The 13,807-nt window shown below is 36.1% G+C and overlaps 1 protein-coding gene across 9 annotated transcripts in view; it reads right to left on the bottom strand.

Moving 5' to 3' along the window:
- The window catches only part of RAB3GAP1 (RAB3 GTPase activating protein catalytic subunit 1), a 199,230-nt gene that overhangs the window by 124,890 nt on the left and 60,533 nt on the right, over positions 1–13,807 (bottom strand). For all 9 annotated transcript variants that reach the window (XR_008522745.2, XR_008522744.2, XR_008522746.2 and 6 more), the window contains exons 7-11: positions 13,440–13,605; positions 8,344–8,443; positions 5,024–5,105; positions 3,017–3,085; positions 2,610–2,683 (exon numbers count right to left, since the gene is read on the bottom strand). Coding sequence is in view for 5 of the 9 variants with exons in the window: in XM_024243364.3 (XP_024099132.1) it covers positions 2,610–2,683; positions 3,017–3,085; positions 5,024–5,105; positions 8,344–8,443; positions 13,440–13,605 (491 nt within the window). In the remaining 4 variants the exon portion in view is untranslated. The remainder of the gene's footprint in view (positions 1–2,609; positions 2,684–3,016; positions 3,086–5,023; positions 5,106–8,343; positions 8,444–13,439; positions 13,606–13,807) is intronic.

Raw genomic sequence — 13,807 nt, 5'->3', positions numbered from 1 at the left:
ATCTAAATCCATTAATAAAATTAAGAAGAAACGCTAAAGACATGTTTCTAGAGGATTAGGAAATCATGTAGGATAAAGATATTTTGGTTTCTGCTACATATTAATGGTATTCTTTCCGTCATTATTACTATTATTATTTTTGAGATAGGGTCTTACTCTGTCGCCCAAGCTGGAGTGCAGTGGCACGATCACGGCTCACTGCAACCTTGACCTCTCAGGCTCAGGTGATCCTCCCACCTCAGCCTCCTGGGTAGGCTGGGACTACATGTGTGCATCACCACGTCCAGCTAATTTTTGTATTTTTTGTAGAGACGAGGTTTTGCCATGTTGCCAAGGCTGGACTCAAACTCCCAGGCTCAAGCAATCCACCTGCCTCGGCTTCTCAAAGTGCTGGGATTATAGGCACGAGCCATTGCACCCAGCTGTCTGTCATATTATAAACAGAGGTAAAGCAATTTGAATCTTCTAAACAGCTACAATGTTTACACAAATAAATGAATGCTTAACAAATACTATCAGTACTAAGATACATCAAGTACATCTAAATTTTATAATTCACCAACTAATTCTGAATTAACCCATAACTTTTTTGAGGCTTCTTCAGAAAGGTAGGAAAAGTCTATAATCTAGTCATACAAAATATTAAAAGAGGTAGGGTAAGATCATGGCACGTTAAACTAAAATGAGAATACTTTCAATTCTAAGGTCCTCAGCAATTATCATACAGTCACAAGATGAGGAATAATAATGTTACTAAGAAGCAACTTAGTACGTAAACATAATATGTAGTAATTCAACGATTAAACAAGAGAAACCATTTACTGTTCATTTACTATAACAAAGGCACTGTTAAATGTGATATATACACACACACGTACATAATCTCATATGATCCTCCCAATAACCCTATGAAGTAAGTACTAGTGTTATCTCTATTTTATTTATGAGGACTCTGGGGCTTAAAAAGATTAAGAAACTTGACCAACCTGGTGAATCTAGGATTTGAACTGAGGTCTGTCCAACTGTAAAACTCTTGACATTGACCCTATACTATTGCCCTAACACCCTAGACAAATCCACCAATGGTGGACTTATACCTTATACATCTTTGTATTCACTATTGTATAGTTAGCACAAATGGCAGCTACTAATCAGCATTTGACAAATAGTATATGAATGATAAAGAGCCCAAAAAAACAATGCTTTAGAGAAATGCATCATTACTGTCATAATAAATATTTGGTAACTCCATCAGTTAAATGGTAATATATCAAGTGATAGGGAGTTAAGGTAGCATGGATGAACATAAAGAAAAGGAGAAAATATTTTCATGTGTACTAAATATAAGGAGGAAAAAGATGACAAGGCACACTGAGGAGATGGGTTCAAAAGACTTCATGAAAGAGATACACCTAAAAAAAGAGAAGGGGACGAATCCCAGACATAAGACACAATAATATTATCTGAATAGCAATTAATATTTTTCAAAGTACTTCCATTTATTTCACTTGATCCCTCAAATAACCTTGTGAGGTGTATAAGATTATTCACATTTCTTTTCCCATATCAGAAAATAGGCTGCAGATGTGACACAACTCCACAGAAGGGCTCTAAAGCGCACCGTCAAAAAACAGTGCTCTTCAGGTCGGGCGCGGTGGCTCACGCCTGTAATCCCAGCACCTTGGGAGGCCAAGGCGGGCGGATCATGAGGTCAGGAGATCGAGACCCTCCTGGCTAACACGGTGAAAACCCGTCTCTACTAAAAACACAAAAAATTAGCAGGCGTGGTGGCGGGCGCCTATAGTCCCAGCCAGTCCGGAGACTGAAGCAGGAGAATGGCGTGAACCCGGGAGGCGGAGCTTACAGTGAGCCGAGATTGCGCCACTGCACTCCAGCCTGGGCGACAGGGTGAGACTCCCTCTCAAAACAAACAAACAAACAAACAAAACAGTGCTCTTCAGATAACACAGGTCTAGAGGGGCAACAAAAGGCAAAAAGGGTTTCAATAACAGAAATAGAAGATGCAGGCTATGCCACAGGAGGAAGGAAAGGGAGTAACATAAAAGCATCCGGAAAAAAAAAAAGAAAAAGCATCTTAAGGCTGCGCGGTGGCTCATGCCTGTAATCTCAGCACTTTGGGAGGCCGAGCAGGCGGATCACGAGGTCAGGAGATCAAGACCATCCTGGTTAACATGGTGAAACGCCGTCTCTACTAAAAATACAAAAAATTAGCCAGGCATGGTGGCACACGTCTGTAGTCCCAGCTACTTGGGAGGCTGAGGGAGGAGAATCACTTGAACCTGGGAGGCAGAGGTTGCAGTGAGCCGAGACACGCCACTGCACTCCAGCCTGAGAGTGAGACTCCGTCTCAAAAAATAAAAAATAAAAAATAAATAAAAGCATCAGAAAAATAAAGGTGAGATAATGAGAAAATAATGGAGAATTTGCTGGCACTATTCAAAAAAGGATTCACTGCTATTGGCAATGATTTTTTTCCTACACGGTGTTAACTGAAGAGGTGACAAAGTATAAAGAATGTATGCAGTGTTTCTGATTTGGAAGTTAGGCAGATCTGCAGTATTTCAGGAAAGGAGCATAATATACCTTACCTAGCAAACACTGAGGATTCTCAGCTTTTCGAACTCTAACAGACCAATGTGGAGCTTGAATAGGATCCAAATCACTAAAATGCAAACCAATAAACATAAAATCCTAATTATGACAATCTGCAAGATTCATGAACTTATTAAAATGCAGTCTAATGAAAACATAGAAGGACAAGCAATCCATTTAGCCTCCCTTAAACTTACTCTTATCTGGATACATAGAGCCATTTGGATAAGCTTTTAAAAAATAACATCATAAGAAATCAAAGTCCTTAGACAATAAAACACAAAAGGGAACACCAAAATCAAAACAAAATAATTAAAAATTCATATAAAAATTACTAGCCATTTGAGAGTTATTCTACTGAAGTTTTTTAATCTCAGTGTACTACTACTCTTAACATACTTACGAATAAACATCATTATCCACAATGATCCCTTCGGTCAGATGAGGCCATGTAGTAGCTAAATGGAGTTCACTGAAAAACATAAAATACACCCAAAAGCTTTAATACTGACTCAGCAATTATATTTAATACTTCTAGAAAACTATACCAAGGAAATAAAAGTATGTTACAGTGGCATTATTTATAATACAACATACTGGAAACAACTTATTTAGCAAATGGTAGCACATCCTTATGAAGCTAATGCTTTGCAAACATTCATCTCATTGTACATAATAGGCAAAAAGCATAAATAACCCACCAACTAATGAATGGATAAACAAAATGTGGCATATTCATACAATGGTATATTTACAGCCATAAAAAGCACAGAAGTACGTTAGTTCCCCCTTATCCACAGCTTCACTTTCTGCAGCTTCAGTTACCCTAAATCAACTGCAGTCTGAAAATACTAAGTGAAAAATTCCAGAAAAAAAAATTCACAAATTTAAAGTTGCATGTTGTTCTGAGTAGCATGATGAAATCTTGTGCCATCCCACCCCATTAGGTGAATCATCCCTTTGTCTAGTGTATCTACACTGTCTATGCTACCTGCCCTGTTAGTCACTTAGTAACTGTCTTGGTGATCAGAGCGATCACAAGAAGAGTGTGCATAGTATAATGAGATATATTGAGAGAGATACATCACATTCACATAACTTTCATTAAGGTATATTGTTATAGCTGTTCTATGTTATTATTAGTTATTATTGTCAATCTCTTACTATGCCTCATTTATATTTGTTTACTTTGTAGTACTACATCACCTGTAAATCTTACTGTGCCAAATTTATAAATTAAATTTTACTACTTACATGTATGCATAGGAAAAAACAGTATATTTAGTGTGTGGTACTATCCATGGTTTCAGTCATCCACTGGGGATCTTGCAACATACCAGCTGTGGATAAGAGGGGACTACTATACTGATTCATGCTACAACATGGACAAACCTTGAAAACATGCTAATTAAAAGAAGTCAGACACAAAGAAAGCCACATGTTATATGATTCCATTTATAAGAAATGTCCAGAATAGGTAAATCCAAAGAGACAGAAAGTATATCAGTGTTTGCCTAGAGCCGGAGGGCTGAGAAGACTAAGGGGAAATGATGGCTAAGAGGTGAAGAATTTCTTTTTAAGGTTATGAAAATGTTCTGGAAGTAGATGATTATGATGGTTGCACAGCTCTGTAAATACTAAAAACCATTGAATTGTACACTTTTAAATAGTGAATTTTATGGCAGGTAAATTATATCTCAAGTTTGAAAAATGTTATAGATCAGGAGTTGGCAAACATTTTCTATAAAGAGCCAGAGAGTAAATATTTTAGGTTTTGTGAACCATGTACAGTCTCTATTTCATTTTTTTCTTTCATAACCTTTAAAAATGTAAACACCATCCTGACTTCACTGGCCATACAAAAATAGGCTAATGGCCAGATTTGGCAAAGGACACAGTTTGCTGAGTTATAGATGAATATTAAATCTCAGAAAGTTTTCATGTAAAATTATAAGATAAAGCAAGCAAGTGTAGGTCTTTCTTTCTTTTTTTGAGACACAGTCTTGCTCTGTTGCCCAGGTTGGAGTGCAGTGGCGTGATCTTAGCTCACTGCAATCTCTGCCTGCCGGGTTCAAGTAATTCTTGTGCCTTAACCTCTTGAGTAGCTGGGATTACAGGTGTGCGCAACCACACCCAGTTAATTTTTACATTCTTTAGTAGAGATGGGGTTTCACCACGTTGGTCAGGCTGTTCTCGAACTCCTGACCTCAGGAGCTGCCCACCGCAGCCTCCCAAAGCGCTAGGATTACAGGCATGAGCCTGTGCCCAGCCCAGGTGTACGTCTTTCTTTATTTCCAGTACTACGTTCATCCTAGCAAGCTATAGCATCATAAAGCACAGTGAAATCAATATCAATATAAATTCAAAGTAAAATATTCCCACAATTCAAATGACAGGTTGAAATTCTCACCTAATAGGATCTTCGCAGGCACCAAATGGTAACTTGCCAAACTCCAAGCCTCCAACTTCTCCTCCTACAAGGGCATCTATGTCTAAACAAAAGAAATATTTTTCCATTATTTGGGAAAAAATAAAGAAGAGTCTAATCTAGTTAAGCCCTTTGGAATACCATAGCTTTAAAAGTGTCTGCAAGAGAACACATATAGCAAGTTAGCAATTTAGAGCAAGTTACAGCATATGTAGTCTAACAATATTTGACTTCCCCAGAGAATGTTATAGTAAAAGGGCACACTTATTTCCTATTCATCCAGCATTTCATTCAGGCCATGTATTCTAAATTTTGCCCTTCTGAAATATTCCTTAAATATTACTCAAGAGAATATTATTTCTGTGAATTTTTTTGCATTTTAAAAGAATGTAATTAGTATAACCCAAAAAGAGTATCCAAGTATTTAAAAATCACCAACTACATTAATCAGTTTTGCTATCAGTAATTTCTGAATAGGAAATTAGTACATTTGTCATCATTAATAACATTATATTTTGGTTGATAGTAAATGGAAATATATAAAGATCAGAAAAGAACCTCCTTTCCATTATGAATGGCATACTAGACTGGAAGAGAACTTAGAGGGTAAATCATTCCCTTACTTCTATCTCTCCTGAGGAAGTAATAAGCATTTCTAAAAGGCATCGAAAGGATTTTTTTCTCTTTGAAATAATACAAATTGTGATATTTAATTATTCACACTGCACTAGGATTTCCTGAAATTAAAGCCTACTGAGTTAAGAAAACTTCCCATATTTGCTAAAATCACATCTGATATTTATCTACATCCTAAGTAAATGATTAAAATTAGTCATCAAATATGAATCAATTACTTGATTCAGTAAATTTTCTCAAGTCAATTCCATTTTTCCAACTAAAGAATGCTTATAATAAGAAAGATCACAATGACTAGCATTGTTACAAGTGAGTTTGTAAAAGCTTCAAAATTACAAGCACATTTTTATAATTAGTAAATTAAAAATTATTACTAAAATATAACTGTACAAAAGTTTTAGCTGAATTAAAAAGGGAGAAGCAACTCGTGGAATGAAAAGCACATCAGACTTGGAGTTTGGCTAGCGTTTGTATGCAAACTTTATCACTTGGTGACCATATGACTTTAAGCCAGTTACATGGGTTCTTTAAGAAACTTACATCTCTAAGAAAGATAATACTTGTCTTGGGCTGGGCACAGTGGCTCAAACCTGTAATTCCAGCACTTTGGGAAGCTGGGGAGGGTGGATCACCTGAGGTCAGGAGTTCGAGACCAGCCTAGCCAACATGGTGAAACTCCATATCTACTAAAAAATACAAAAATTAGCCAGGCATGGTGGTGCATACCTGTAGTCCCAGAGACTCAGGAGGCTGAGGCTAAGGCAGGAGAATCGCTTGAACCCAGGAGGCAGAGGTTGCAGTGAGCCGAGATCATGCCACTGCACTCCAGCCTGGGTGACAGAGCAAGACTCTGTCTCAAAAAACAAAACAAAACAAAACAGAAGGTAATAATAATTGTCTTATAGGTAAGTGAAAATTATACAAAATGGGATATAAAACATGAAAAGCATAGTGTCTCATCCATATTATATGTTCAGTCCTTTCCCCCTTATAAAGAAAAATGTTAAGAATTTATATGTCTTTCAATCTACTGAGGGAGAAGGTTAATATTTTTAATCCCCATTTTAAAAACTCGACAACAGAAGATTAACAAAGACCTTATTGGCAATCTTATAATGCTAAGGTTCTAACTCTTGGGCTTCTTCACAGATTATGAGCAGACCACACTACCTTAGGAAATCTTTAAAACTGCTTTATAAGGGAGTAGCCTTGGAAGAAAAAAAAGGAAGATAAGAATGGAAACTTCTAACCAGACATAGACTATAAATTGTCCAGTGGGTACTGTTATCTGGGAACTAAAATTACCAACACAAACATTTGAGTGTTTCTTCTGATATAAATCTAAAGCTTAGCTTTTATTTCTCTGTTGTAGTCTAGATACGGTCCTTTTAGTGTACATTAGAGTTGCAAATTATTTTGTGGTATATAAAATAAAACAGTAGTAGTACATATAACTGCCAAAAGCTAAGGATGTATTACATTCTTTTTTTTTTTTTTTTTTTTTTTTGAGACAGGGTCTCACTCTGTCACCCAGGCTGGAGTATAGTGGCGCAATGTCAGCTCACTGCAACCACCGCCTCCCAGGTTCAAGGGATTCTCCTGCCTCAGCCTCCAGAGTAGCTGGGATTACAGGCTCCTGCCACTGCACCTGGCTAATTTTTGTATTTTTAGTAGAGACAAGGTTTCACCATGTTGGCCAGGTTGGTCTTGAACTCCTGACCTCAGGTGATCTGCCTGCCTTGGCCTCCCGAAGGGCTAGGATTACAGGTGTGAGTCACCGTGCCCGGCCTGTATTATATTAATTTTTATATCACCTCATGCCTACCAATTTTTTCAATCCTATAAATAGCCAACTACTTGGAACAAAAATAAACAGTAAAGAATATTAGCTTATTTCTCTTTAGGAGAGGTAGATTAAAAAATGTTTTCAGGCTAGTAAAATTCTTACATTTTATAAGTTTGTATTATATTCCTTATTAGATGTGCTTTAATATAATCAAACATGTGAAACACCCAGGAATCAAAATATTAATTAGGATATATGTCCATGAAACTGAGCTTTTCTAGAACTTAGGTAATGTGTTGTTCATATTGCTGTCTTAGCACCACCTAGTCTCAGGTTAATAATTAATAATTGTTGAATGAATCTGTTTATCAAGGGTAAGCAGGCAAATTGATTTTGATTATATTTCTATAACATACAAGTTAATTATTATTTTTCCCCTACATATATTTTTCTTCTCTGCTTTCCTTGTTTAGCCCCCTTTCTTGAAACATTACTCTCTTTAAAGTTTTTGCGTGAGTGTTCTCAGTTTATGAGGGTGAGCTGAGAACAGCTCTTCTAATAGTCTAAAAACAGACATGTTAATCATTCACTACATAGTAATTTATGGCACATGATGTGCCCCAGCAAGGGGTGCCTTATAAATAAGGCTTTCAAAGACAGATTGTCAAATATAGAGTAATACTATCTCTAGAAAACCTACAGTTTTTCTTTAAGAGAAAAAAAATAAGGGCAATGAAAGTAACAATATTACATTTAAAATGAATCACAAATATTTCTAATGTAAAACACTTGAAACTCTTGTTAAGTAATTTTAATTTCTGAATGTATCTTCTTTTCCATTCATATTCAGTAAGTTAAATATAGTTTTAAATGATCTCACCTGGAGGTTGCTGAGGCCAAAAATACTGCTGCCAATCTTGAAGTACATAGGTAAATCGAATAGCAATACTAACTGGAGGCAATGGAGTTAAAGGACATCCCTAGGAAATACATGCAAAGACAATACCGTGTAAATGCTGGTACCCTTTTCATATTAATTCAACATCAAAATTTCAAACTTGTGGAATGGATTAATACTACCTTTATGAAAACTGGATTTTCAGATTCTAGTGTTAAACAATAGTGTGCATATTCTAGTTATTAAAAACATGATATTCTAGCCATTCCAAAGGAAAAATAAGTCACCGAAGTCATTAGAGCCAAAGATGCAAAATTTAGGAAACCCTTTTCACAGAAGAAATTCTCACAGTCCAAAAGCTCAAGAGGTGGATCAGGGATGAACAGAAGGAAAGATCCCATAGTAAGGAACAGTACTGGCAACTGTGAGACTGAATTTTAAAAAATGGAAAAGTAAACTTTCCAAAGAATCACTGTATTTTTGTCCACATATTTCTGTGTACAGAAGGATTTCCATAATTTCTGCATACTGCTTCCACAAATGTTTTCATTTGATGTAGCTAAAAAAAAAGTTTCAAAAACAATGCCATAGCTTTAAAATAAAGCTGTTTAAACTGCTATTAGAAAAAGAGATATTACATTCTATTAAGCAAAATGCTCTTTAAAGTATCTTTTACTATTTTAATCATAAAATACCATTTCTTACTAATCACTTCAGACATATTAAATGTGAAAAAAAGGTGATTCATTTTTCAAATAAGTAAAAGTATTATAAAGCATAAGGCTTGGTTTAGGGAGAGGATGTCTTTTCTTTTAAATGAAAATAAACTCAAATTAAAGCCACCCTTGAATATTTAACCAAAATTTCAGACTAAGAGAAATGAATGATCACTCATACAAAACAGATTAACGAATCAGCTAACAAAAGAAAACTTAGATTTATCTGTCAATTCACTAAAAATCACAAAACTTAATACTATCATTTAAACATCCTATGACTTCAAATTCCCTTCATAATGCTTAACCTAAACTAATATAAAATAGGACTTAAATATGCATAGGAATCACCTAGGGAACTTGTGAAATGCAGATTCAATACTCTTCTGCATATCTAACCAGTTTCCAGATGCTGCTGTTCAGGAGACTACACTTTGAGTAGCAAAGGAATACATGACATTTACATTTAGCTCAGCAGCACCATCTATAAATGTCACTAGTAGCTTTAAGAACACAAACTCAATTTGAAGTCACAATAGTAGACAGCTACTCCCAAAAAACCTAATTCAGTTTTGGGCTCCTGTGCCCAACAGCAAGGTGAGATTTTGGCTGGTCAGCATATCAACTTTTTAGTCATGTGCAGATATCAAATAAGCATTCACCTACAATAAGGAGCAAATGTTCTAGAAGCCATAACAAGGCCACTTCGACACATAACCTCTGATCCAGTCACACAGATAAATACAAAAACAGATGCCCAGAAAAGAAATAATTATGGCCAAGCGCGGTGGCTCACGCCTGTAATCCCAGCACTTTGGGAGGCCAAGGTGGGTGGATCATTTGAAATCATGAGTTCAACACCAGCCTGGCCAACATGGTGAAACCCCATTTCTAATAAAAATACAAAAATTAGCAGGGCAGTAGTAGTGCGCGCCTGTAATCTCAGCTACTTGGGAGGCTGAGGCAGGAGAATCGCTTGATCCTGGGAGGCAGAGGTTGCAGTGAGCTGAGATCATGCCACTGCACTCCAGCCTGGGTGACAGAGTGAAGCCCTGTCTCAAAAAAATAAGGACAGAAGGAAGGAAGGGAGGGAGGGAGGGAGGGAGGGGGGAAGGAAGCATTAGGATGAAAAATGACGGAAATATCTTTGTGGACCCTGGAGGATAAGTGGGGTTCAAAGCACACGCCTTGAGGTGTGGAAGGCGGCACTGACAACTTAGGATGAAACCAAAAGGGCTCAGTCCAGAGTGAGGGCATTGCAAGACTCTCTGCTTAAGCCAGACACTGGGACATGCCACTCCTGCTTGGCACAATGGCTTTATTGGAAGGTATGGGACTGGAGGTTATTGTGTGAGGGGAAAAAACCCTCACCCGCATGTGATGAGCAAACAACCCAAGATTCTAAGACCAGTTATCAAAATCCCCAACATTATTACAGAACAAGAGACTCCAAACACTATTTTAAGACCTAATTCTGAAATATTCTGCAGGTAGGGAGTAACCACAAAACTACAGAATCACTTAGAGAGGATGGATGGGAGTGAACATTAAAAATTTAAAATGAAACTCATTCAAAATGAGCCTACAAACTAAATTTCCCAAAACATAAAAAAGTAGTTCTAAAAGAGACAAATATCCAAATCAACAGTCATGATATAATACCATAAAATGTAAAGAACATCTCAAGAACTAAGAATGTCTAAGCTGAAAAAGAAAAGATGAAGTTATAAGAGTTTTCAAATATTTAGAGGATTATGGCAGAAGAGGATTAAACTTAAGAACCGAAACCAGCTCTTAAGTTCAATTCTCTCAAATCAATTTTGAGAGATGTTTCTTATCAGAAAAGTAAGTTTTAGGTTTGTCAGATGATGAGATAAACTGATTAAAAACTTTTTTTTTTAAACTACTGCTAATAAATAGCCAAGATCTAAGTTGGGTTCCACAGATCAATGTAGTCCCTAGCTTCAAAAAAGAGATGTGACATAAACGATCTGAAGATCATATTCATTAATGATTTCTTAAGAAGAAGGACTAAGGCCCAGGGCGGTGGCTCATACCTGTTATCTTGGCACTTTGGGAGGCTGGGCAGGTGGATTGTTTGAGCCTAGGAGTTTAAGACCAGCATGAGCAACAGGCTGGTCTCTACAAAAAATACAAAGATTAGCTGTGTGTGGTGACACACACCTACAGTCCCAAATATTCAGGAGGCCGAGGTGGGAGGATTCAGTGACCCCAGGAGGTCGAGGCTGCAGTGAGCTGTAATCACGCCCTACACTGCAGCCTGGGTGATAGAGTGAGACCCTGTCTCAGAAAAAAAAGAAGAAGAAGAAGAAATAAAGTATTGATATTTCCATGTGACCAGAAACTTGATTTAAAAATTTTAAATATAATTGAAGACTTCTGGTGAGAGCAAAGGAAAACTAATGGAGAAGATACTAATACATACTTGCCTTTTTCAAAAATTTCCCAAACTATATGTGGAATTAAGCAGTACCTACAGCACTTCAGAGCCCAGGTTTTTGAAAAGAAAATTACATATATACATGGAATTCTCTAAAATCGAAGCATCTGTAATTTTTCTAATGGAGATAATCACAAGCCACTGCTAACAGTTGTCATTTTGAAGAGACAGGAAGAGAGGTAAAAGGAAGCTTTTACTCTAATTTCCTAACCTCGTAAATGCATTACTTTTTTTTTTAATACCAAAGGGATTTATCTAGTTAGTAATAATCCTACCAGTACACTATTTAGGTCCTCAACACTAAAAACATATTTTTATGATAAAATTCTAATCCTAAATATCTTTCTAACAAATGTTATCTATTTAAAAAGAAATTTCAGTAATTTTTTCTTATAATTCTTTTTCTTTTGAAAATTCTCAAACCTTCAGAAAGATTGGAAAACTAGTATAATGAACACCCATATGACTTTCACAGAGTTCATAATTATTAACACTTTGCCACACATACACATAAATATATTATGCATATGACATTTTTTTGGCTGAACCTTCTGAAAAAGGTAGGCATCATAACAAATCATCCTTAAATACTTTAGCATGTAATTCCTAAGAACAAGGACATTAGTCTATACAACTATAATACAATTATCACACTCAATAAATTAAACATTGATACTATTTTCTAATATACAGTCCATATTAAAATCATCCCAATTGTCCCAATAATGTCCTTACTGGATATTTTGTTTTGAAAAAGGATCCAATCAAGAATCATGTGTTGCATTTAGCTGTCAGGTTCCATTTTCTCCTTAAATCTAAATTGCTTCCAGCCTTTATTTTGCCTATCATGATACTGACCAGCTACTGTTGCAAAACATGGCTCACTTTGGAAATATGTGATTGCTTCCTCATGTTTTGATTTATAGTATGTTAAACATTTTGGCAGGAATGCCACATATGTAATTATATATCATAATTAATATATTTATTTATAATCAATATACTTCATTATAATATACATATAATCAATATCCTAATCAATATACTTAATATTTAAGTGCTAAAGCTGCCACTATCTCACTTAAGTGGCCAAATGTGACTAATAGCCATCACACGACACATGATGTCAGTTTATTAATCAACTGTGAGAGAGTGAGATAGGGTCATGTTTAGCACTTAACATACTCCAAATTTAAATCAGCATCCTAATAACCTAAGAGTAATATTTCTCTAAGTAGAGGATCCCCTCCACTACTTGGTTATCTAGCTTTCTCTATTTTCTAGAGGCATTCACAAACAGCTCCTCAACTTAAGCCCTAATCAGCCCCATTCCCCCAACCTCCACAGAGCAGCACAGGCAAGTCCTCCATAGCTATAGACAGTGTTGTTATAGAATATAAGAACATATTTAGCATGTCCCATTTAGCCCTGCTGCTCTCAGGCCTAGGATATAAGCCAGATTAACCTTGAAAATTAAATCAAATAAAGATTTGGGAGAAAAAATGCAATGCAGAACCCAAAGGGTTTAGACCTTAAGGAGCTCATAGTCAAATGCTTCAAATGCTCAAACAAGCAGCTACCTGAGCCCCATTAAGCTTGGGAGACTGGCAATACTACCAATAGAGGACAAGGAGTAGAAGAGATAACACAGTCAATAAATGCTAACAGACTGAACAGACAGACAAATCAGTTGTTGCTTTAGCATGAGTACACTAAAAATACAATTGGATATTTTGTTTCTTAGAAATTACAAAGTAATTTACGTAGTCACTTATAGCTTTCTTCTAAGCAATTACATTATCAGTATTATACAGAAATGTTTCTATATGCTGAATAAAATGATCAAATCTCTACTTTTATCTGGATCTCAGATAAGACTGATAATATCAATCCCAACTCACAATCTTTGATTTGAAGATATCCAGCAGACCTGATAAGTGAGTGTACTGATTTGGCACTTTTCTAAGATGAACCATTTCGAAGTCAGTTCGTACACCAGGACCTTGACATTCTCCTACATACATTCTTCGCCATTTGTGGTGAATTTGCACAAAGAGTGGCACCTGACTGCAGGACATGATTAAATAGGAATAGAATACAAGCTCATTAAACATTAAACCTGAATCTCAAATTTTTTCCAAATTAATCTCAAGAATTTGAAAGCACTAAACTGCAAACACAACAAAAACACAGGTTTGTGTTTATAACAAAGACATTCTTAGTTCCTTTTTCTCCTTATACTACTAAACTGAAGAAACTATCATCTAGA

The sequence above is a fragment of the Pongo abelii genome, chromosome 11, assembly GCF_028885655.2.
Source record: "Pongo abelii isolate AG06213 chromosome 11, NHGRI_mPonAbe1-v2.0_pri, whole genome shotgun sequence".
In the NCBI taxonomy this organism is placed as follows: domain Eukaryota; kingdom Metazoa; phylum Chordata; class Mammalia; order Primates; family Hominidae; genus Pongo; species Pongo abelii.
Note: the sequence above shows the minus strand (reverse complement) of the source record. Positions and strands in the feature narration are given on the sequence as shown.